General features: G+C 44.5%; 1 protein-coding gene across 1 annotated transcript; it reads right to left on the bottom strand.

The window, feature by feature from the left end:
* Positions 1–11144: 11144 nt before the first annotated feature.
* Positions 11145–18235, bottom strand: LOC307129113 (uncharacterized protein). The gene is made up of 2 exons (XM_079821304.1): positions 18147–18235; positions 11145–12736 (listed from the first exon to the last, which is right to left on the bottom strand). The coding sequence occupies exon 2, from the start codon at positions 12723–12725 to the stop codon at positions 11694–11696; it is 1032 nt and encodes a 343-aa protein (XP_079677430.1). The 5' UTR covers positions 12726–12736; positions 18147–18235; the 3' UTR covers positions 11145–11693.
* Positions 18236–24177: the final 5942 nt, after the last annotated feature.

Genomic DNA, 24177 nt, shown 5'->3' with positions numbered 1-24177 from the left:
GAGCCAGCCCCAGGTGCGGGCATAGGTGCCAGCTGGCTTTGAGTGGCCAGCTTGGGCGGTCTGGGCAGTAGGACTTCAAGACAGGTAGTAGGCGTTAACCGGCCTCCTTGCAGGAAAGTCCCGACACTATGGCCCACGAGTGGGCCTCGGAGGCTCTTCTCCACTGGTGTCGACGTCAGCAGTGACCCGTCATTGGCCCTGGGGATGAGTCCCCAGGTGTTAACTGGATTTCCAGGCCTTCGTCAGCAGCAGACAGCTGCCGTCAGCCCAGGTAGCAGCAGCCAGCCTTCTTAGAAAGTCACGGCAGGATCCTTGGAATCTGCAGACCCCCTATTCGGGGGGGTAGGTCCTGCCAGGCCTCCCTGAGGGGTAGAATCCCGGTCTGGGTTACCTTGGCTCAGGAGTTAGGCCCTGTCTGGCCTCCCTGAGAGCCTGCTGTGGTCAGCAGGCACCGCCTGGTCTCCCCCGAGGGGGCACCATAGGCATTAAGTCCCTCGACGGCTGGTACGAGCTGCTAAATAGGTGGTAGGCGCTACTGGGCCTCCCTATGGGCCTGCTGTGGGGTAAGCAGGCCCACCTGACCTCCTCTGCGGATGGTGTTCCTGGGCCCCAGTCACTGGATGGCTAGCACGAGTGCTAGTAGGTAGTAGGCCTCATCCGGCCTCCCTGAGTTACCTCTCTGGAGGCAAACTCCCGGTTCCCAGCCACTGTGGCAGTGAGCATGAAGTGCTATGAGTAGCACCTTCTGCTATCAGGTGGTAGGCACGGTGGCCTCCCTGACGATGAGCTCACGGTTCCCGGTCGCTGTGGTAATGAGCATGGAGCGCTATGGATAAGCACGTTCTGCCGTTGGTTGGTAGGCACTGTGGCCTCCCTGACGACGAGCTCTCGGTTCCCGGTCGCCGTGGCAATGAGCATGGAATGCTACGAGTAGCATGTCCTGCTATCAGTTGGTAGGCACGGTTGCCTCCCTGAGGGCGAGCTCCCGGCTTCCGGTCGACTGTGGCAATGAGCGTGAAGTGCTACGAGTAGCATGCTCCGCTATCAGGTTGGTAGGCATTGTGGCCTCCCTGAGGGCAAGCTCCCGGTTCCCAGTCACTATGGCAATGAGCGTGAAGTGCTACGAGTAGCACGTTCTGCTTTCAGTTGGTAGGCACGGTTGCCTCCCTGAAAGAGAGCTCCCGATTCTCAGGCGCTGAGACGACTAGCGAAACTAAACACTAGGCGTGGCGTGCTCTGCTATCAGATGGTAGGCACTGTTGCCTCCCTGAAAATGAGCCCCCGTTTCTCAGGCGCGAGAGTGAGACGGTTAGCGAAGCACGACGGACGGCATGCTCTGCTACCAGGTGGAGGCATTGCGCCTCCCTGGAATCGTTCCCCGGTCCCCAGTTTCGGTAACGGATCGTAGCATGGGCTGCTATCAGGCAAAGCTGCACGGGCTTCCCTGAGGGGATTCGCTTTGGAGTAGTAGGCCCACGTGGCCTCCTCTGAGGGCACGCTCTGGTCTCGTGGTTACTGGATAAGTCCAGTCACTGAGCAGAGGCCGGCTCCCCGGCCGCTGTGGTGAGCGTAAAGTGCTATGAGTGGCACGTTCTGCTATCAGGTGGTAGGCATGGTCCCTCCCTGGAAGCGAGCTCCCGGTCCCCAGCCGCTGTGGTGTGCTTGAAGTGCTATGAGTAGCACATTCAGCTTGGCTGTGAGTGCCCGATGTATTGCAGTTGGTAGGCCCGCTTGGCCTCCCTGATTAAGCGAGTCCCTGGTCTTCCCAACTACCTCGAGGGCTAGCACGACTGCGATCAGGTATCAGGCCCGTTTGGCCTTCCTGAGAACGAGCGCTGCTTTGGATGCGCAAGCGGTCTATCAGGTTACCAGGTGGAGGCCTCTCTCGGCCTCCCTGGGGGACGAGTTCCCCAGGCGGGAAGACACAACTGGCTTTATGCTGACAGCTAGTGGCCACCCGCTATCAGGCGCCGGTCTCTGGCCGTTTGCGAGACCTGAAGGCGGTGTTCTTACCCTAGCACGACGAGGTGTCACTGCGGCTATGCGGTCCCAATAGGACGGGACCTTCATAGTGTGCCTAAGGCATGGTTGCCTACCGGGCAGGCTTATGAGCTCCTCTCAAACGAGGGTCTGTTATGAGCTTACGGCCGCTTGGCGCTGATCTGTTGCGCCAGATACGTTTAACTCCTAACTCCAGATAAGGCTTAACTCCCCTCGCTAGCAAGGGTTTGAAAGCACTTCGCTGAGCGCTGCTCTCCGGGATAACCCGTCTCTGAGGTCCGGCCTAGTCGGTGACGCTGCCCTTTCTTGCAGCACCCTAGCGGGATGTCTCTTCGGAGACTAGTACCAGAGGCTCTGTACTGTACAGACAGGGTTGACTGTATTACGTGTCCCATACTAGACTGGGTCACCTGGTCAGGTCTCCCTGGTGGCATTCGGTGATAATCTCCCGAATAGTGACTGGCATAGGGTTCCCTCGTAGTTCCCTTGCCACGCTCCCTTAAAGGAACCCCTTCTAAGTCGAATGGGTGGTTCCAGGCCTTTGAGCAAGGCCTGGGAAGGACCTCATGTGTGTGAAGGTTTCCTTCTCAGGTGATAGCTTGGGCTATGACCATAGGGAGCGCTGTCACTGACAGCCTAACGTGACCAGAAGGGGAGTGGTTCAGGCATTTCAGCAGAATTTGCTTGTCTTGACAGTTGTCACTGCCATTGGGCATGCACTCCCGTCGGCATGGCGGCGTGGGTATATCGTTCCCCGTAGCGTCAAACTGACGCAGCGCGAGTTCCCTTTCGAAAGGGAACGTCTCAGGTTACGAATGTAACCATTGTTCCCTGAGAACAGGGAACGAGACGCTGCGTCGCTTTGCCATGCCGCAGGGCCTGCCTGCCGAAAAACAGTCCCTTCAGACGATAGATACTGTCATGTTGGCAAGGCGCCCTTATATACTTCCTGGTCGCACCTTGATGACATCATAGGCTGTCGCCGGTCAATAGGATTGACGTGGTTCAATGTGATTTCAGGCACCAGTCACGCTGGAGGCGTTCCCCGTAGCGTCAAACTGACGCAGCGTCTCGTTCCCTGTTCTCAGGGAACAATGGTTACATTCGTAACCTGAGACGTTTCTGTCCCAAACAGAAATATGATTATTTTTCTAACCCTGTTGGCAGATAATGTTGCTAGTTTAAAGCAAACTCACTTAATTTTTATGAATTTTCTTCCCAGAAAATGTTACTTATCTAGTAAAATCTTGATTTAAGGATTTTTAGATATTTGGACTAAACATGAAAAAATACTAAATAAGAAGAGCATTTTTTGCAGTGTGGTCAAATATTTTGCTCATTTAAAATATAATAGGCATTTGTAATGTGTCTTTGACTACATTCTAAATAAACTACAACAAAATATATTTCCTTTTTCCTTAACTCCCTTTCAGCTCATTCATTATGCAGCTCATTATGCAGGTCTTTGTCTCTCAGGTGTGATTTACATAATTATTCATGGTTGTTCACACCTGTGTCTTACAAATTGTAAATCAATATATTGTGTTATGTGAATAAGAAGGCACAATGATTCTCACATCAGTTTGAAGAAAACTCTAGGCAACAACACCCATTAGTCAAAAGTCTTGTTGACGCAAATGTATTATGTGTTTGGCCCCACTTTATATTAGGTGGCCTTAAGTACTATGTACTAAAGCCGCGTTTCCACCGCAGGAACTTTACCCCGGAACCAGGAACTTTGGGGGGGAACTCGGTGTGTTTCGACCGCAGGAACCAGGGTCTAAATGAAGTTCCGGGTAAATATTTCCCCCTCCAAACGGCCCTGCTTGCGAGGTGGGACTTTTCAAAAGTTCCCGAACTTTCGGGGGTGGGACTTGGGCGCTGAACATGCTGATTGGTTGAGCTCTCGCAGCTATTTTTTTTTCCACCGCCATATTTACAAGTCTTTTGCGAGGTGAGTTCCGTGGGTTTTGCGTTCAGTAAATATTTTTTTTTGCAACAATGGAGTTCAACAAAAAATTCGACCGATGGACCGACGACGAGGTTCAGGCTTTATTGAGCATATATGCGGAGGAGGACATCCAGCGGGAACTGGAAACGGCGACCCGCAATGAAAAGGTATAACTGAAGATATCGACTCGGTTCCAGTCACACTGGAAAACAGCGCAGAGAGAAGTTGAAGAAATTAGACAAGATTACAAGAAATTAAAGGATCATAACAACCGGAGCGGTTCCGACCGCCTGGACGCGTTGCTGGGACACAGACCGTCCTTTTCTGGCGCAGCGGTAACGAAAGACTCGGCTAGTGCGTTGTTGGAAACCATCCAGGAATCCGAGTGGGTTGAAGGTAAATATATCATATTGGTATCATCTATTAAACTCGTTGCAGTGTTTAAACACGTTGCAGTAACTTTTTTCAACGTGCTTTTCCAGACGTAACGAGTGGCCCTGATGAATCGCAGGCAACGGAGACCAGCGTGTTTTCCCCCGCGGTCACCAGTACGTTATAAAGCTGACAAAAATGTGTATATATTTAAAAACTGATGTGTAATCCTTAATGGTTTTGTTGTTTTTAATTGTAAACTTAAATTGCCCATGATAAAATTGCACACTGGGCATTGTTCAAGCTGGGCAAACAATTGTTCATTATTTGTAGTGAAAACACTTTAAATAATTAATTGATGGTTTCTATTGTTTCATGGTTGCCTTGTGTATTAATTTCCATGTGTTTCTGTGCAATTTTTCTACTTAGAGAAAAGGAAAAGGGACTGTGACTTTCTTGATGCACTGAGGGACATGGAGGATGATGCTAACCCTGCAGCATGGACAAGAACTGACCAATATATGCAGCTGTTACTGGATGGCCAGGCCGAGGAGAGATGAGGAGGCAAGATTTGGCATTCCACCAGTCAGAAGCGGAAGAAAGCAGAGGGACTTTCAGACCGGGTTTCTGTCTGTTCTTGGACAGTTTGTCCAGTTGTTCAAGAAGTAGCCACAATGACCAGCCGCTTGAATGAAGCATTTGCACTACCACATTTGTACTTTATATATTGTACGTGTTGGCACAGCTCTTGGACAGGTTACTGAAAAATACACTTTTTTTATATTGTTGTTTTCACATTTTATATTTTCATTTTATTGTTCTAGTAATTTATTTGTCTTTGCACACTTTTATTTTAATTTTGTAAGAACTAATCTGTCTAAAATAAAGTAAAATGTGTAAAATGTCACTGTGTCTTTAATTTCCACATTCTAACCACATTCTAATTGTATTCATATAGTGTAGGAAGCAAATAAAAGGGCTGCTGCTCGCAAGTCTTTCTGAATATGCACATAAACATATCTAGAAAACCCAAATATTATATTTTTAAATGTATAACTATGTGAATGTAGTATAATAACTTATAACCACAACTTAAGTGAAGCCATAAGTGTGGTCTTACTTCATTTCAAATTTGAGGAAGAAGTCTCTAATATTATGCATTTAATGAAGCATATTGTAATACTAGTCATGTGATTTTTTTTTTTTTTTTTGTGAATGTTAAGAGATGTTATTGTGATAAAAAATAAAATACTTGCAGTCTAGTACCTAATCTTTCAACTGCTTAATTCAGTCTATTGTTTTCATTCAATTAACTTTTCACACATCTGTCATGAATGACTGAAACCTCATTATCCTTTTATAGAAAATGTTTTGTTTTGGAATTGAGCTATTACAACACATTCAGATTTTGGATTGCCCATCATCCCATTTTGCATTAAAATGGTCAAACCAGGTGAAAGTGCACGTTTAAATAAGCAGTGTTGGTAATGTGTGTACATATAATCAGCAAAAGCAGCGCTGCTTGCATCACCTACACTTGTTATTGTTGCAGACAGTATCGCGCAAAAGTGATTCATGTCCGTCGGTGACTGGGAGGAGCAGTCGCGCGCATTCCCACGTCACCGGACTAATTTGCCTAATCTCCCCGGTACTTTAGACCGCGGTGGAAACGCAGATTGTAGCAGGTCTGGGGGAGAAAAAGTTCCTGGGAAAAAAGTTCCTGGTACAAATAGTTCCGGGTAATTTCGGTGGAAACGCGGCTTTAGATCAAAAAATAAGTACAATGTACTTACTGTGTTCAAATTGTAGTGCAAAGACCTTTGCTGATATTGAGGTGGTATGGGTAAGTTTAAGGGTAAAGTTAGGGACAGGTGTGGTGGTGTGGGTAAGTTTAAGGGTAAAGTTAGGGACAGGTGTGGTGGTATGGGTAAGTTTAAGGGTAAAGTTAGGGACAGGTGTGGTGGTGTGGGTAAGTTTAAGGGTAAAGTTAGGGACAGGTGTGGTGGTATGGGTAAGTTTAAGGGTAAAGTTAGGGACAGGTGTGGTGGTGTGGGTAAGTTTAAGGGTAAAGTTAGGGACAGGTGTGGTGGTATGGGTAAGTTTAAGGGTAGAGTTAGGGACAGGTGTGGTGGTGTGGGTAAGTTTAAGGGTAGGGTTAGGGACAGGTGTGGTGATGTGGGTCAGTTTAAGGGTAGGGTTAGAGACAGGTGTGGTGGTGTGGGTCAGTTTAAGGGTAGGGTTAGAGACAGGTGTGGTGGTATGGGTAAGTTTAAGGGTAGGGTTAGGGACAGGTGTGGTGATGTGGGTCAGTTTAAGGGTAAAGTTAGGGACAGGTGTGGTGGTATGGGTAAGTTTAAGGGTAAAGTTAGGGACAGGTGTGGTGGTGTGGGTAAGTTTAAGGGTAAAGTTAGGGACAGGTGTGGTGGTATGGGTAAGTTTAAGGGTAAAGTTAGGGACAGGTGTGGTGGTGTGGGTAAGTTTAAGGGTAGAGTTAGGGACAGGTGTGGTGGTATGGGTAAGTTTAAGGGTAGGGTTAGGGACAGGTGTGGTGATGTGGGTCAGTTTAAGGGTAGGGTTAGGGACAGGTGTGGTGGTATGGGTAGGGTTAGGTGTAAAGGAAGTGTCAACTGTGTAATTACAAATGTAACTACAGAAATTAATTACAGATGTAATTACATGCAGGTATTTTTTTTAAATGTAAGTACAATGTAAAAACTTGTATGTACACAATAATTGCAATGTATCAAATGATTAATTAAAATGTTAGTACATAGTAGTTAAGGCCACCTAATATAAAGTAGGTCCATGTGTTTTGAGGCCTTAATTCAGAGACTAACATTTTTTGTTTTTTTCAAAAACCATGCATAAACATTATTCTCTCAAAAATACAAGGATGTACATACATGTTGCTCACATATTAGGGTAGCCCAGTTGGTGCTGAATATGTGTAATTACACTTTAGCCATTAATGTGTTGATAAGCAACTGAAAAAAACACAAATGTCAGAGCATATCAAAACTTCTAAAGGGACCCAAAACAGCTCAGACTCCAGAGGGTTAAGGAGGTTTCTGGCAATCCGGGGTCCAGTGAAACACATTCGCTCCGGCAGAGGGACAGATTTCATTGGAGCTAGTAAGGATTTGCAAATTCCTTCCAATGTTGATGAAAAGGCAGTGAAACAATTCCTGTCAGATCACAGCTGCCTATGGACATGCAACCCTCCACATTTGTTGCATATGGGCAGCGCATGGGAAAGGATGATTGGCATTGCTTGCAGGATCTTGGATTCTATGCTTCTTCAGACGACATCATCTAAACTCACGTATGAGGTACTCTCCACCTTCATGGCTAAGGTAACTACCATTAACAGTTAAAATACAGTTAACCCCCCCCCCCCCCCCCCAAGGCATATGCCTGTAAATGCAATACTCCCACTGTTTAGTGCAATATCTTCTAAGCTCAGGAGATATTTATATTTATTCATACTACTCACATACTGTATATATGTTTATAATCTGTAAATGTTTATTCTGACTAAACTTAACTGTGACCTAATTTTATTTAATGCTATTTTTATTCTTAGAATTTATATTACTATGTTCTTGTTGTGTTTGTATTGTATATGTGCACTGGAAGCTTCAGCACCAAGAAAAATTCCTTGTGTGTACAAGCAAACTTGGTAATAAAGCTCTTTCTGATTCTGATTATAAACAACAGACCACTGATACCGGTGTCAACCGATCCAACAGATCCTTTCATCCTCACACCTGCCACATTACTTACCCAAAAAACTGTTCAGTTCAGTTCCACCTGGGGACTTTGGAAAGCCTGATCTGTACAAACAACAATGGCGTACAGTGCAGAGCCTCGCAAATACCTTCTGGGACAGATGGCATAATCAGTACCTTTCAACCCATCAACATCGACGAAAATGGCAACATCAAAAGCTCAACATTTCCATTTCCTTCTGCTAAAGGGCTCTCAATCTAAACGGAACGATTGGCCCCTGGGCATCATAACGGAAACTTACCCCAGCTAAGATGGGCGAGTATGAAAAGTACAAGTACAAAATCATTGGGAAAGATGGACCCAAACTGTTTCTGAGATCTATTAATGAGATACTCTTTCATGAAGATTCTGAATAGACTTTAGATTTAAACTCAAGTAAGAAGGTTTGGGATTTCCTGAATAACAGACGGGGAGTCTGCGAACATTCTGTAGACGCTGTACACTTACAGAAGAATTCTGTATTTTGTTTTTCTACAGTTTTACGTTATCCCTTGGGCAACAGTAAAGCTTGAAAACAATCCCTGCGTCTGTTGTCTTTGGGAGGCGTTCTCTGACTGCATACTCAAGCAAGGCATTTGAGATAAAGGGCAGAACACAGCCACTCAACTGAGACTGCCCTGCTCTCAGTTACTGAAGCACTGAGACTGGCAAAAGCAGCTTCCAAATCCACAGTACTCATCTTGTTGGATCTGTCTGCTGCTTTTGACACAGTCAGCCATCAGATCCTCCTATCAACACTCATGAAGATGGGCATCTCAGGAACTGCTCTCCAATGGTTCAAGTCTTATCTCTCAGGTAGGTCCTTCAGGGGGTCATGAAGAGGTGAAGTGTCTAAGTCACATCATCTAGCCACTGGAGTTCCACAGGGCTGTGCTTGGACCACTTCTCTTCTCCATTTACATGTCATCACTGGGATCTGTCATTCAGAAACATGGCTTTTCCTATCACTGCTATGCTGACGACACTCAACTCTACTTCTCATTTCAACCAGATGATCCCACGGTTGGTGTTCGTATCGCTGCCTGCCTAACAGACATTTCTGCCTGGATGAAGGAACATCACCTGCAACTCAACCTTGTAAAGACAGAACTGCTTGTGGTCTGAGAGATGGTGAGAGATGGTGGTCCAGTGGGTTAAACCACTGAACTGATATGCAGAAGGTTGCTGGTTCGATCCCAGCGGTCACCACCAGTGTGTCCTTGAGCAAGGCACTTTACTCCATGTTGCTCTAGGGGGATTGTCCCTGTAATAAGGAACATCACCTGCAACTCAATAAGTAATAAGTAAGTCGCTTTGGATAAAAGCGTCTTCCAAATGCATAAATGTAAATGTAAATGTCTCAGCCAACCCAGCACTTCATCACAATCTCTCCATTCAGCTAGGATCATCAACCATTACTCCATCCAGGACAGCCAGGAATCTTGGAGTTGTGATTGATGATCAGCTAAAATTCACTGACCACATCACTGCAACAGCCCGGTCCTGCAGATTTGCGTTATACAACATTAGGAAGATTAGACCCTTCCTATCAGAGCAGGCCACACAACTCCTGGTCCAAGCTCTTGTTCTCTCCAGACTGGACTACTGTAATGCTCTTCTAGCGGGCCTTCCGGCATGCACTATCAAACCCTTGCAGCTGATCCAGAATGCAGCGGTGAGGGTGATCTTTAACGAGCCGAAGAGAGCACACGTCGCGCCTCTCTTCATCAATCTCCACTGGCTGCCAATAGCCGCTCGCATCAAATTCAAGACACTGGTGCTCATCTTCAAAGCAACCACTGGCTCTGCACCAATATACCTAAACTCGCTTGTTCAGACTTACACACCCTTCAGAAGCTTGCGTTCTGCAAACGAATGACGCCTTGTGGTGTCCTCCCAAAGAGGCAAGAAATCACTCTCACAGACCTTTTTCCTGGACCATTCCCACCTGGTGGAACAACCTGTCTATCTTAATTTGAGCAGTCAAGTCTGTAGCCATTTTTAAAAAAACACATATTTTCCAGCAGCACCTGACCAATTAAGACTAGCACTTAACTATCTTAGCTATTCTATTCGTTTTTTTATTATTATTATTATTATCAAAAAAAACACTTGCATGTTTTTGCCCCTTGTTTGTCTGATTGCTTCTGTTGCTCTCCTCATTTTTAAGTCGCTTTGGATAAAAGTGTCTGCTAAATGATTAAATGTATAATTGTGACTTTATGTCCCTCTGTGATGGACACACATGTTTCCTTGAATATTTTCTTTCTTTAAAACTGCAGTCCATAAGTTTTGCCTCTTTTTTGCCATCTGTTTGAAATCTGGAATTGATCTATTGAACTTAATCTAACGATCTATTAGCTCATATCACATCAAACCGTGCAAATTATTAGTATTGTTATACCTCATTCTCAAATTGTTAATGTTAACATCAGCATTGCGTGACTATGTGTACTTAGTGTGTATTAGCTTTACCTGTGGATTTTAATTTCTGTACAGTCTAATCTTTTGCTTTTGACTACAGGTGAATCTCCATTTGTCACTGATGTCATTTGATCACTTCTGGATTACAATCCGCCATCAAAATGATCTGTTTAATTATTCCAGCTGCTGTGAGGAACATGCGATCCCCTCACATGCGATACTAGACTAAGCTGGACTCCTTCTTTATGTATGCAGACGTGGCGTAATGATGCAAAGACATGTTTGAATTTCCAGCGGAAATCCCACGTTATTACAAAATTACCGGTGTGAATCGGGCTAAGGTAAGGGGAAAGTTTTGAACACTGGCTGGTTATGTACTTGCTCAATTTGATTTTGGATCATTTTTAACCACCCCCCCCCAAAAAAGTTACAGACTGCAGTTTTAAGTGGTTTTCTTACCGTTAATTTTATCCTTCATCTTTCTCAGCATCGTGTATTGCTGCTGCAAACTGTTCTTAGTGCTGCATGAGTCCTCATATCTATTTGTGTAAATGAGGCCTTGATGGGACGGATTTCAGCATTTTGAGAGTGATTATGACACAACACAATGCAGATAACACATCGCTACACACATGACTTCCCCTTTCTGTCACAGGGATTTCACTTCATTTAATTTATTTTTGTTTAGATATTAAAACATGACATTGACGGAGATTAACATGACCAGATGTTCACCCAACACTACAGAATAATAGACATACAGTTGTGTGTAAACATAAGGTTACATACACCTTACAGAATCTGAAAACTAAATAAGAGGGATCAGGACAATTGCATGTCATTTTTTATTTAACGCTGCCTCAAATAACTTAGCTTCTTCACTTAACAGATGTGTACATATAGTCCACAATCCAAAACAACTTAATTTACAAAAATGTCCCTAGTTTGTCCTGAGCAGTTAAACTGCCCATCGTTCTTCAGAAAAATCCTGCAGGTCCTGCAACTCTGGTTTTCCAGCATCTTCTGCATATTAAACTATGTTCTATATATTAAACAATTCCAGCCTAATTTTAAGTAATGCATGCATATATCTAAATAATTACTTGAGAAGTTATACTTAAGGTATTTAACTGAAGCACTTAGTTATCCTTGGAGTGTAAATCATCCTGTTATGTGTTCATGGTTGAGCGAGTCGCAGCGGGACTTCAGTCGGAGGGTTTGGCTCATCGTCAATCTTTAAATCACGGCAGAACAACACTGGTTCTTCACCAAAACCCATTTTGTACTGCAACAGATATAAAGACTTGTTTGGCTTCAGCTCAAATGTGAGTTGTTCTTCCTCTTCAGTCATTTCGTTCCAGCTTTCGTTTTTGGTGCTGACATCTGAACCTCCATATTCTGCAGAAAAGGAGAACTGGCACTTCGCAATTAATTTGGCAAGGTCTCCAGATTCAATTGAGGCTGATGCAGCTATGTTCCAGTTGTGTGTGATCTCAGCCATCTTCTCCCTATTGTATCCAACCTTTTTATTGATTTTCTTTTGCCATTCCACTGGTGTATTGCTGTCATTAGTTATAGTTTTAATATTCTCCCAAATACCAAAGGCTGGGCCTTTAGTTACTGACAGCCCACCAGGAAGGAAGTTAACAACATCGGGATGAACAGAATAGACACCAACGCACTTATCTTTGCTTAAGTCGGTACCTTTGTAGTACTCAACTCCCCACTTTGAGACTGGCTTGAGGAAGAAGCAGTCGTTTGACATGCCCCAGTAATAGAGACCGTTTCTGCAGTTGGGATGCAGGTTCATTACTACAGCATCCGAGTCTAGAATCAGGTTTGTTGTTGTTCGATAAGTGCCCTTTTCTTGGAAGATGATGAAAAACTTGCCAAAGGCTGAGAAGTAGTGGTCTCCACCTTGGCAGTTGGGATGAATGTTGTAAACCTTAGCATCGCTGTCTGTAGTCAGTTCGGTGACTCTGCGGTAGGAATCACCCTTGATGATGAAAAAGGAGCCATCTCCACCTCCAAGGTAATGGTCTCCATTTTGGCAGGCAGGGTGCAGACTGAAAACAGAGATGTCTAAACCTTTATTGATACTACCTATCTTCATATAGTGGCCGAGATCAGAGCGGATTATATAATAGTATTTGCTCACTGAACAGATGTCAGTGCCTTTTGCTTTGCTCTTGGGAACAATGCCTTTCATCGTGTCAGAACCTGCAACACAGAATAAGACAATCATTCAATCGCCACACCAAATGAATGCTCTTATTCTAGTTCTTCTATAGATTGAGCTCACTAATAATAACCAAAACTACTTTACACCCAAATAGCAAGCAATCACTGAAACAATATTGAGTCAATGTTGATGTGTCAACACTAACTGCATTGAATTAACGTAACAAAGTGTCCTTGGTTCTATATCACTTTTGCACCCTTCGTTACTGTTAAAACAATGTTGGATTTTCAACAAAAAACAATAATAGTATCATTGAATCGACATTACACTATGATTGAATCTACGTCGCTGATGCTGAATCGATATTGAAATGAACAATAATCAATTCTAATATATTGTTGAATCAACATTACACTTGTTGTTGATTCTGCTTCACTGATGTTGAAGCAATATTTAAATTAATAAAAAATAATAAATTGTAATTTTAGTGAATCAATTGTTACACTATGATTGATTCGACATCACTGCTTTTGAATCAATGCTGAAATTAACAAAAATAATCAATGGTACTATTGTTCGATCAATGTTACAATGTAATGTTGAATCACTTTTGCAGTATATAATTGTCACAGGGTGTTTTGGTGTGGGTTCATGTTCATTGTTCCTTGATCATGTTTTTAGTTTATCATGTTCAGGTTATGTTTTAGTGTGTCATGTTCACAGTCTTGTCATACACTTCCTGGTTTTGTCATGTGATTCCCATGCCCTCATGTGTTTTCATGTCATTGGTTAATTGTCTCATCACTGTTCACAGGTGTCACTTGTTTTGTCATTAGTCTGTGTATTTAAGCCCTCATGTTTTCCGTGTGTCCTGGTCTGTTATTGATGTCATTGTAACCCGTTGTAAGGCAAGTCTTTTTGTCCTGTTTTTGCTAAGTCTTTGTTTCTAGTCAAGTTCTTGTTTTATGTTTTGATTTATGTTTAAAATAAAGAACTGCACTTGGGTCTTCAACTTGCCTCTTCAGTGGATACTGAAGGCGGATACATCAATTGTCCCTGAAATACTTTCTCCTGGTGCAGGTGGACAACACTCCAGTAGTCACTTATATAAATTACTAGGGTGAACTGCGTTCGTGCCATTTGAACAAACTAGCACAGCAGGTTCTGCTTTGGGCTCAGGGTAAGTTCCTGTCCCTCAAGGTGATTTACATTCCTGGAAGCATGAATGTGTGAGCAGATCTGTTATCCAGATGGGAGGTCACACACGGGATTGGAAACTCCATCCCGATGTAGTCAGTCAAATCTGGGAAAGATATTACGAAGCAGAGGAGGACCTCTTCGCTTCAGAGGAAACAATGTCCCCCTTTACTTCTCACTGACTCCTCCAGCCCCCCTTGGGTCTATGCATGGCCCGGGAAGCACCTATATAAGTTTCCTCCGATCACTCTGCTCCCGGGAGTCCTGGTCAAGGTCCATCAACTAGGGTCACGCCTCTTGCTGGTAGCACCTCGTTGGATGAACCTCGTTCTCAAAAATAATATCTCTCCTCGACAGCTCGCCTTGGGCGATACCAAACAGGAGAGATCTCGTCTCAGGCGCAGGGGACGATATTACATCCCCGGCCCAAGTTATGGAACCTTCACGTTTGGCCATTGAAGGATGTAATTTTCAGCAGATGTAATTGAGACCATTCTAGAGTGCTAGGGCCCCTTCCACCAGAAGAATGTACGCCCTTAAGTGGCGCGTCTTTGAAAGGTGGTGTGCTACACATCATGCAGACTCAATCCACTGCCAGATTGTTTCAGTGCTGGAGTTTTTGCAAGGAAAGCTGTCAGCAGGCACATGTCCTGCTACTCTCAATTTTTGTGGCTGCCATTTCAGCTTGCCATGCTCTGATTGATGCGATTTGATTGCCCGCTTCATTCGTGGAGCTAGGCGACTGAGGCCTCCTGTCAGAATTAAAGTTCCCTCATGGGATTTAGCCGTGGTCCTTGAGGGGCTAGTCAAAAAAACATTTGAACCACTAGAGTCAGCACCGGTCAAGTTTCTGACTCTAAAGACGATTTTCCTTATGGCTATCTTGTCAATAAAGAGAATTGGTGTTTTACAGGCTCTGTCGGTCTGGCCATCCTGCTTAGACTTCGCCCCTAGGGCTGGTTAAGGCTATTTTGCACCCTCACCCTGACTAACATCTTCCAAAAGTCCCGTTTTTTACCATACATCCGGTCGTCCATGAAGCCTTATGTTCTCCGCCATTCAATTCACAGAAACAGGAGAAACTCCACTTATTGTGTCAAGTTCCTGCTCTTCAGATTTACGTCCACCACACTAGCCACTGGCGAAAGTCAGAGCAACTGTTCATTTGTCACAGGGGCGTAACCGGGGGGCGGCCGCCACAAAATAGACTATGTTTCATTGGGTGAGGGATGCTATTGCTCTAGGCTGTGAGGCACGCGGTGAAGCTTCGCCTCTAGGTTTGAGGGCTCATTCTACTCGGGGGGTTGCATCCTCCAGGGCTTTAGCAAGAGTCGCCCCCTTGCAGTAAGTATGTGATGCGGCAGGCTGGTCCTCTCCGCACAAATTTATTAGGTTTTATAGTTTGGATGTTCATGCTACTCTGGGCTCTCACGTCCTTGAGTCGACATCCCAAGCTCATGTTTGAGACCTTTCTCGTGTTGTGTGCAGACATTTTCAGTGCGGCGACGTTGGTATTCTCGTTCCCCATAGCGCTTAAAATCAAGTGCAGCATTAAGTGTAGCTTATGAAAGGGAACGTCTCAGGTTAATTTGACTTTAGCCTTGTTCCCTTCATTGTCCAGGATGTTTTTCAGACAAAAAAGACCTGATGAGCGTCACGCATCTATTTATAGCCTCTGACATGCGCGATTCAATGACGTTTTCATCAGAGGTTATTTAAGCCAAATTCTTTGGCGTGTTTGCCACACGTGTTCACAACCAGTCAAACGAAAACGTTTTCCCCACAGCGCTTAAAATCAAGCGTAGCATCTTGTTCCCGAATACCAGGGGAACCCTGCCAAAAAATGCGGATTTACCTCCTGGAACGCCCCACCCCGGCTAGTTTTGGGGTAGTTTTGAGTAGAAATTGGGCGAGTTTTGACAACCCTGATTCACAAGCGGGATGGAGGAGAAGTGTTTTCTGGAAGAAAAGTTAATTAGGCAAGTTGGAGCGTTGGCCTCATCCAGTTTAGCTGGTGAGTATAACGTCTAATGTCCTTGTATCTTTGGTAATAATTTTAGAGAGATGTAAAGACTTTGCGGACATCTTATTAAAATCGGTGAGCAAATAAGAGCACACTGCTTCTGCTTACCGCGGATATATTGCAGTGTTATTGTAGCACTACTTCGGCTGTATTGCAGTACCACTGCGGTTATATTGCAGTGTTATTGTTGCACTACTTCAGCTGTATTGCATTACTACCACAGTTATATTGCAGTGTTATAGTAGCACTACTTCAGCTGTATTGCATTACTACCACAGTTATATTGCAGCGTTATTGTAGCACTACTTCAGCTGTATTGCATTACTACCACAGTTATATTGCAGTGTTATTGTAGCACTACTTCAGCTGTATTGCAGTACTACCGCAGTTATATTGCAGTGTTATTGTTGCACTACTTCAGCTGTATTGCAGTACCACTGCGGTTATATTGCAGTGTTATTGTAGCACTACTTCAGCTGTATTGCAGTACTACCGCAGTTATATTGCAGTGTTATTGTAGCACTACTTCAGCTGTATTGCATTACTACCACAGTTATATTGCAGTGTTATTGTTGCACTACTTCAGCTGTATTGCAGTACCACTGCGGTTATATTGCAGTGTTATTGTAGCACTACTTCAGCTGTATTGCAGTACTACCGCAGTTATATTGCAGTGTTATTGTAGCACTACTTCAGCTGTATTGCAGTACTACCGCAGTTATATTGCAGTGTTATTGTAGCACTACTTCAGCTGTATTGCAGTACTACCGCAGGTATATTGCAGTGTTATTGTAGCACTACTTCAGCTGTATTGCAGTACTACCGCAGTTATATTGCAGTGTTATTGTAGCACTACATCAGCTGTATTGCATTACTACTGTGGTTATATTGCAGTGTTATTTTAGTACTACTTCAGCTGTATTGCAGTACCACTGCGGTTACATTGCAGTGTTATTGTAGCACTACTTCATCAGCTGTATTGCAGTACCACTGCGGTTATATTGCAGTGTTATTGTAGCACTACTTCAGCTGTATTGCTGTACCACTGTGGTTATATTGCAGTGTTATTGTAGCACTAGTTCAGCTGTATTGCAGTACTACCGCGTTGTATTGCAGTGTTATTGTAGCACTACTTCAGCTGTATTGCAGTACTACCGCATTGTATTGCAGTGTTATTGTAGTACTACTTCAGCTGTATTGCAGTACCACTGCAGTTATATTGCAGTGTTATTGTAGCACTACTTCAGCTGTATTGCAGTACCACTGCGGTTATATTGCAGTGTTATTGTAGTACTACCTCAGCTGAATTGCAGTACTATCGCGGTTATATTGCAGTATTATTGTAGTACACACACCAACATATAGTGAATCGAAAGTTATCCAAGTATAACGTTTTGATGTGTATGTGTGTGTGTGTGTGTGTGCTCCCACTAATGTCTCTGCATTGTATTGATGTGAGGTTGTGGTTCAGTCAAAGCGGAGCAGCTTATTCTGCCTATGAGGCTCTTTCTCCTCATCAGCCACTAGTCAGCAAACACGTTCTCATGAAATGCATATCTATAGCACCAATTGTATTTATCGTGCAATTTATAAGTAAAAAATTGTTGGGTAGGATTAATTTTATGGGTTACGTGCATATCATATGCATGCCAAACCTGCGTATCATATGCACATAAAAACGAATTTTTGCGTATAAATAATATAAGTATAAATTACATGATAAACACAATTTGTGCTATAGATACGCACTTTCAAAAGATCGGGATGAGTCAGCAAACAGCCATATCTTCACAGTCATCACATTCTGCCACAGCTTTCCACAAGAATCCCAATCAATCAATATCTAAATAACAATACACTGCAAATTATAAAAGGAAATAATATAGTTGTGACTGCAGTTAAATTAATACTAATCACATTCACAAAGGTGAAAAATAAACTAGAACTTATGACAAATAAAATAAATGTCAGATGCATCAAAAATACAAAAAATTAAACCCCAAATAAACCCCAAACACAATATAATATACAGAAAATATATGTTCTGCCACAAGGAATTTACAAAACAATAAATAATATTACAAATACGAAACCATCCATCAAAAATAATCACATTTATACATAAATAAACATCTTAACAACAATATATTTCTTTAACCAGCATGGATGGCCAATATAATTAAAGAAATGAAATAGATATCACAGAGAAAAGCGATAACCCTCCTTACCTTCCCACAAGCAAACAGAACTGTGACTAAGCGTACTTCTTCTTCTTCTTCTTCTTCTTCTTCTTCTTCTTCTTCTTCTTCTTCTTTGTGACTGTATAGCCTACAGGGGTGGTGCATCTGTATTTATAGTGTTGTATGATGACGTAATGCCCACCCTCCCTCTGCTGGCTCTGTCTCCTCAACCTCCAGGATGGGCAGAAGCATCTCCATCCCCATACATTATATCCTGTGCTCTAGTCCTGTATTCTTTAAACAGATTAAAACAGCCCAATATATCTGAGAATCTCTCAAACCCTTTCCCAAGAGCTCGCTGACATTTACTGCTCTATCCTTTATATTATTCAATAGATTACTACATTGATCATCATATGTGTTACATTTAAAAAAGACATGCTCTAGTGTTTCTAAAACATCACATTCATCACACACACCATGTTCATGCTTCCCCATTATTGCATTATAATCATGCCTGTCCCAATCTTAATCTGTACTGCCCATACTTTTTTTGCAATATTTTACCTTCCATATTCTTCCTTTGCTCATTTATCTGCTGTTTCATTCCCTGCTATCCTAATGTGTGCCGGTATCCAACAAAAGTCCTGTTATACATTCTTCTTTCAATCTGTACTATAATGTATAGATTTCCATCAGTAAATCTTCTCTGTCTGTTCTTGTACACATTATACTTTTAAGATCTGACAGTCGTAATTAGCTCAGTCACTAGTTATTTTATCTCTGAATATGGGGGGGGGGGGGGGGGAGTATAGACCACGTTCTATATTTAAGTCTCATCTTGCTGTGTCATTATTGCCGTGTCTCTATTGCTGTGTCATTATTGCTGTTTCTCTATAGCTGTGTCATTATTGCCGTGTCTCTATTGCTGTGTCATTATTGCTGTTTCTCTATCGGTGTGTCATTATTGCCGTGTCTCTATTGCTGTGTCATTATTGCTGTGTCAGCAACATCAGAAACATGCTGTGTCAGAAACATTGCTAAGCTACGAAACATGCTATCTGTCTCTGATGCAGAAAAGTTAGTTCATGCATTTATGACCTCTAGACTAGATTACTGTAATGCACTTCTAGCTGGCTGTCCTGCCTCCTCAATAAACAAGCTACAATTAGTCCAAAATGCAGCTGCTAGAGTTCTTACTAGGTCAAGAAAATATGATCACATAACACCAATTCTAACATCTCTCCACTGGTTACCTGTTAAGTTTCGTATCAATTATAAAGTATTGCTACTGACCTATAAGGCCCAAAATGGTTTAGCTCCTATGTATTTAACTGATCTTCAATTGCCTTATAACCCATCACGATCTTTAAGATCACTAAACTCTGGGCTTCTGGTAATACCAAGGATATCTAAGTCCACTAAAGGAGGAAGAACGTTTTCATATTTGGCACCTAAACTATGGAATAGCCTTCCTAATAATGTTCCGGGCTCAGACTCACTCCTCCAGTTTAAATCTAGATTAAAGACGCATCTCTTTAGCCAGGCATTCACATGATGCATCTCCTAACCTTGTACTCTATAGTTATATCAATGCACATGATCGTCTTTGTTTAATGCCTTGAACAGCAGCTACGCTAATTATTTTTCTGTTAAGTTTTATCTCGGGACACCCATCCCGAGGTAACTAGAGAGTCCGTTAGCTCCAGTCTGGATCCAGCTTCTCGTAAAGACTTCAGATGACCAACACCTGTGAAGAGACTACTCAACTCCTGCAGGACTTCAGATGACCATCACCTGTGAAGAGACGACTCAACTCCTGCAAGGACTTCAGATGACCATCACCTGTGAAGAGACGACTCAACTCCTGGACGATTTCAGATGACCATCACCTGTGAAGAGACGACTCAACTCCTGGACGACTTCAGATGACCATCACCTGTGAAGAGACGACTCAACTCCTGCGAGGACTTCAGATGACCATCACCTGTGAAGAGACGACTCAACTCCTGCGAGGACTTCAGATGATCATCACCTGTAAAGAGACGACTCAACTCCTGTGAGGACTTCAGATGACCATCACCTGTAAAGAGACGACTCAACTCCTGCGAGGACTTCAGATGATCATCACCTGTAAAGAGACGACTCAACTCCTGCAGGACTTCAGATGACCAACACCTGTGAAGAGACGACTCAACTCCTGCGAGGACTTCAGATGACCATCACCTGTGAAGAGACGACTCAACTCCTGGAGGACTTCAGATGACCAACACCTGTGAAGAGACGACTCAACTCCTGGAGGACTTCAGATGACCATCACCTGTGAAGAGACGACTCAACTCCTGCGATGACTTCAGATGACCATCACCTGTGAAGAGACGACTCAACTCCTGCGAGGACTTCAGATGACCATCACCTGTGAAGAGACGACTCAACTCCTGCGAGGACTTCAGATGACCATCACCTGTGAAGAGACGACTCAACTCCTGCGATGACTTCAGATGACCATCACCTGTGAAGAGATGACTCAACTCCTGCATGACTTCAGATGACCAACACCTGTGAATAGATGACTCAACTCCTGCAGGACTTCAGATGACCATCACCTGTGAAGAGACGACTCAACTCCTGCAGGACTTCAGATGACCATCACCTGTGAAGAGATGACTCAACTCCTGCAGGACTTCAGATGACCAACACCTGTGAAGAGACGACTCAACTCCTGCGAGGACTTCAGATGACCAACACCTGTGAAGAGATGACTCAACTCCTGCAGGACTTCAGATGACCAACACCTGTGAAGAGACGACTCAACTCCTGCAGGACTTCAGATGACCATCACCTGTGAAGAGACGACTCAACTCCTGCAGGACTTCAGATGACCAACACCTGTGAAGAGATGACTCAACTCCTGCAGGACTTCAGATGACCATCACCTGTGAAGAGACGACTCAACTCCTGCATGACTTCAGATGACCATCACCTGTGAAGAGATGACTCAACTCCTGCAGGACTTCAGATGACCATCACCTGTGAAGAGACGACTCAACTCCTGCAGGACTTCAGATGACCATCACCTGTGAAGAGACTACTCAACTCCTACGAGGACTTCAGATGACCAACACCTGTGAAGAGACGACTCAACTTCTGCAGGACTTCAGATGACCATCACCTGTGAAGAGACGACTCAACTCCTGCAGGACTTCAGATGACCATCACCTGTGAAGAGACGACTCAACTCCTGCAGGACTTCAGATGACCATCACCTGTGAAGAGACGACTCAACTCCTACGAGGACTTCAGATGATCAACACCTGTGAAGAGACGACTCAACTTCTGCAGGACTTCAGATGACCAACACCTGTGAAGCGATGACTCAACTCCTGCGATGACTTCAGATGACCATCACCTGCGAAGAGACGACTCAACTCCTGCAGGACTTCAGATGACCAACACCTGTGAAGAGAAGATTCAACTCCTGCAGGACTTCAGATGACCATCACCTGCGAAGAGACGACTCAACTCCTGCGATGACTTCAGATGACCATCACTTGTGAAGAGACGACTCAACTCCTGCGAGGAGTTCAGATGACCAACACATGTGAAGCGATGTCTCAACTCCTGCGAGGACTTCAGATGACCATCACCTGTGAAGAGACGACTCAACTCCTGCGAGGACTTCAGATGACCATCACCTGTGAAGAGACGACTCAACTTCTACAGGACTTCAGATGACCAACACCTGTGAAGCGATGTCTCAACTCCTGCAAGGACTTCAGATGACCATCACCTGTGAAGAGACGACTCAACTTCTGCAGAACTTCAGATGACCAACACCTGTGAAGCGATGACTCAACTCCTGCGAGGACTTCAGATGACCATCACCTGTAAAGAGACGACTCAACTCCTGCAGGACTTCAGATGACCATCACCTGTGAAGAGCCGACTCAACTCCTGCAGGACTTCAGATGACCATCACCTGTGAAGAGACGACTCAACTCCTGCAGGACTTCAGATGACCATCACCTGTGAAGAGACGACTCAACTCCTGCGAGGCATTCAGATGACCATCACCTGTGAAGAGACGACTCAACTCCTGTGAGGACTTCAGATGACCATCACTTGTGAAGAGATGACTCAACTCCTGCAGGACTTCAAATGACCATCACCTGTGAAGAGACGACTCAACTCCTGCGAGGCATTCAGATGACCATCACCTGTGAAGAGACGACTCAACTCCTGTGAGGACTTCAGATGACCATCACTTGTGAAGAGATGACTCAACTCCAACAGGACTTCAAATGACCAACACCTGTGAAGAGACGACTCAACTCCTGCGAGGACTTCAGATGACCATCACCTGTGAAAAGACGACTCAACTCCTGCAGGACTTCAGATGACCATCACCTGTGAAGAGACGACTCAACTCCTGGAGGACTTCAGATGACCAACACCTGTGAAGAGACGACTCAACTCCTGGAGGACTTCAGATGACCAACACCTGTGAAGAGGGGACTCAACTCCTGTGAGGACTTCAGATGACCAACACCTGTGAAGAGACGACTCAACTCCTGTGAGGACTTCAGAGGACCAACACCTGTGAAGAGACGACTCCACTCCTGCGAGGACTTCAGATGACCAACACCTGTGAAGAGACGACTCAACTCCTGCGAGGGCTTCAGATGACCATCACCTGTGAAGCGATGACTCAACTCCTGTGAGGACTTCAGATGACCATCACCTGTGAAGAGACGACTCAACTCCTGGAGGACTTCAGATGACCAACACCTGTGAAGAGAGGACTCAACTCCTGTGAGGACTTCAGATGACCAACACCTGTGAAGAGACGACTCAACTCCTGTGAGGACTTCAGAGGACCAACACCTGTGAAGAGACGACTCCACTCCTGCGAGGACTTCAGATGACCAACACCTGTGAAGAGACGACTCAACTCCTGCGAGGGCTTCAGATGACCATCACCTGTGAAGAGACGACTCAACTCCTGCGAGGACTTCAGATGACCATCACCTGTGAAGAGACGACTCAACTCCTGCGAGGACTTCAGATGACCATCACCTGTGAAGAGACGACTCAACTCCTGCAGGACTTCAGATGACAATCACCTGTGAAGAGATGACTCAACTCCTGCAGGACTTCAGATGACCAACACCTGTGAAGAGATGACTCAACTCCTGCAGGACTTTAGATGACCATCACCTGTGAAGAGACGACTCAACTCCTGTGAGGACTTCAGATGACCAACACCTGTGAAGAGACGACTCAACTCCTGCGAGGACTTCAGATGACCATCACCTGTGAAGAGACGACTCAACTCCTGCGAGGACTTCAGATGACCATCACCTGTAAAGAGACGACTCAACTCCTGCAGGACTTCAGATGACAATCACCTGTGAAGAGATGACTCAACTCCTGCAGGACTTCAGATGACCAACACCTGTGAAGAGATGACTCAACTCCTGCAGGACTTTAGATGACCATCACCTGTGAAGAGATGACTCAACTCCTGCGAGGACTTCAGATGACCAACACCTGTGAAGAGACGACTCAACTCCTGCAGGACTTCAGATGACCAACACCTGTGAAGAGATGACTCAACTCCTGCGAGGACTTCAGATGACCAACACCTGTGAAGAGACGACTCAACTCCTGCAAGGACTTCAGATGACCAACACCTGTGAAGAGACGACTCAACTCCTGGACGACTTCAGATGACCATCACCTGTGAAGAGACGACTCAACTCCTGGACGACTTCAGATGACCATCACCTGTGAAGAGACGACTCAACTCCTGCAAGGACTTCAGATGACCAACACCTGTGAAGAGACGACTCAACTCCTGGACGACTTCAGATGACCATCACCTGTGAAGAGACGACTCAACTCCTGCAAGGACTTCAGATGACCATCACCTGTGAAGAGACGACTCAACTCCTGCGAGGACTTCAGATGACCATCACCTGTTAAGAGACGACTCAACTCCTGCAAGGACTTCAGATGACCATCACCTGTGAAGAGACGACTCAACTCCTGCGTGGACTTCAGATGACCATCACCTGTG

Source organism: Gobio gobio (assembly GCF_949357685.1).
Source record: "Gobio gobio genome assembly, chromosome: 7".
Lineage (NCBI taxonomy): Eukaryota > Metazoa > Chordata > Actinopteri > Cypriniformes > Gobionidae > Gobio > Gobio gobio.
The sequence above is the reverse complement of the archived record's forward strand: the minus strand, read 5'-3'. Positions and strand labels throughout refer to the sequence as shown.

Bases quoted from the DNA above. Each gene is read 5' to 3' on its own strand.
- LOC307129113 (XM_079821304.1), bottom strand. From the start codon at position 12,725: ATGAAAGGCATTGTTCCCAAGAGCAAAGCAAAAGGCACTGACATCTGT.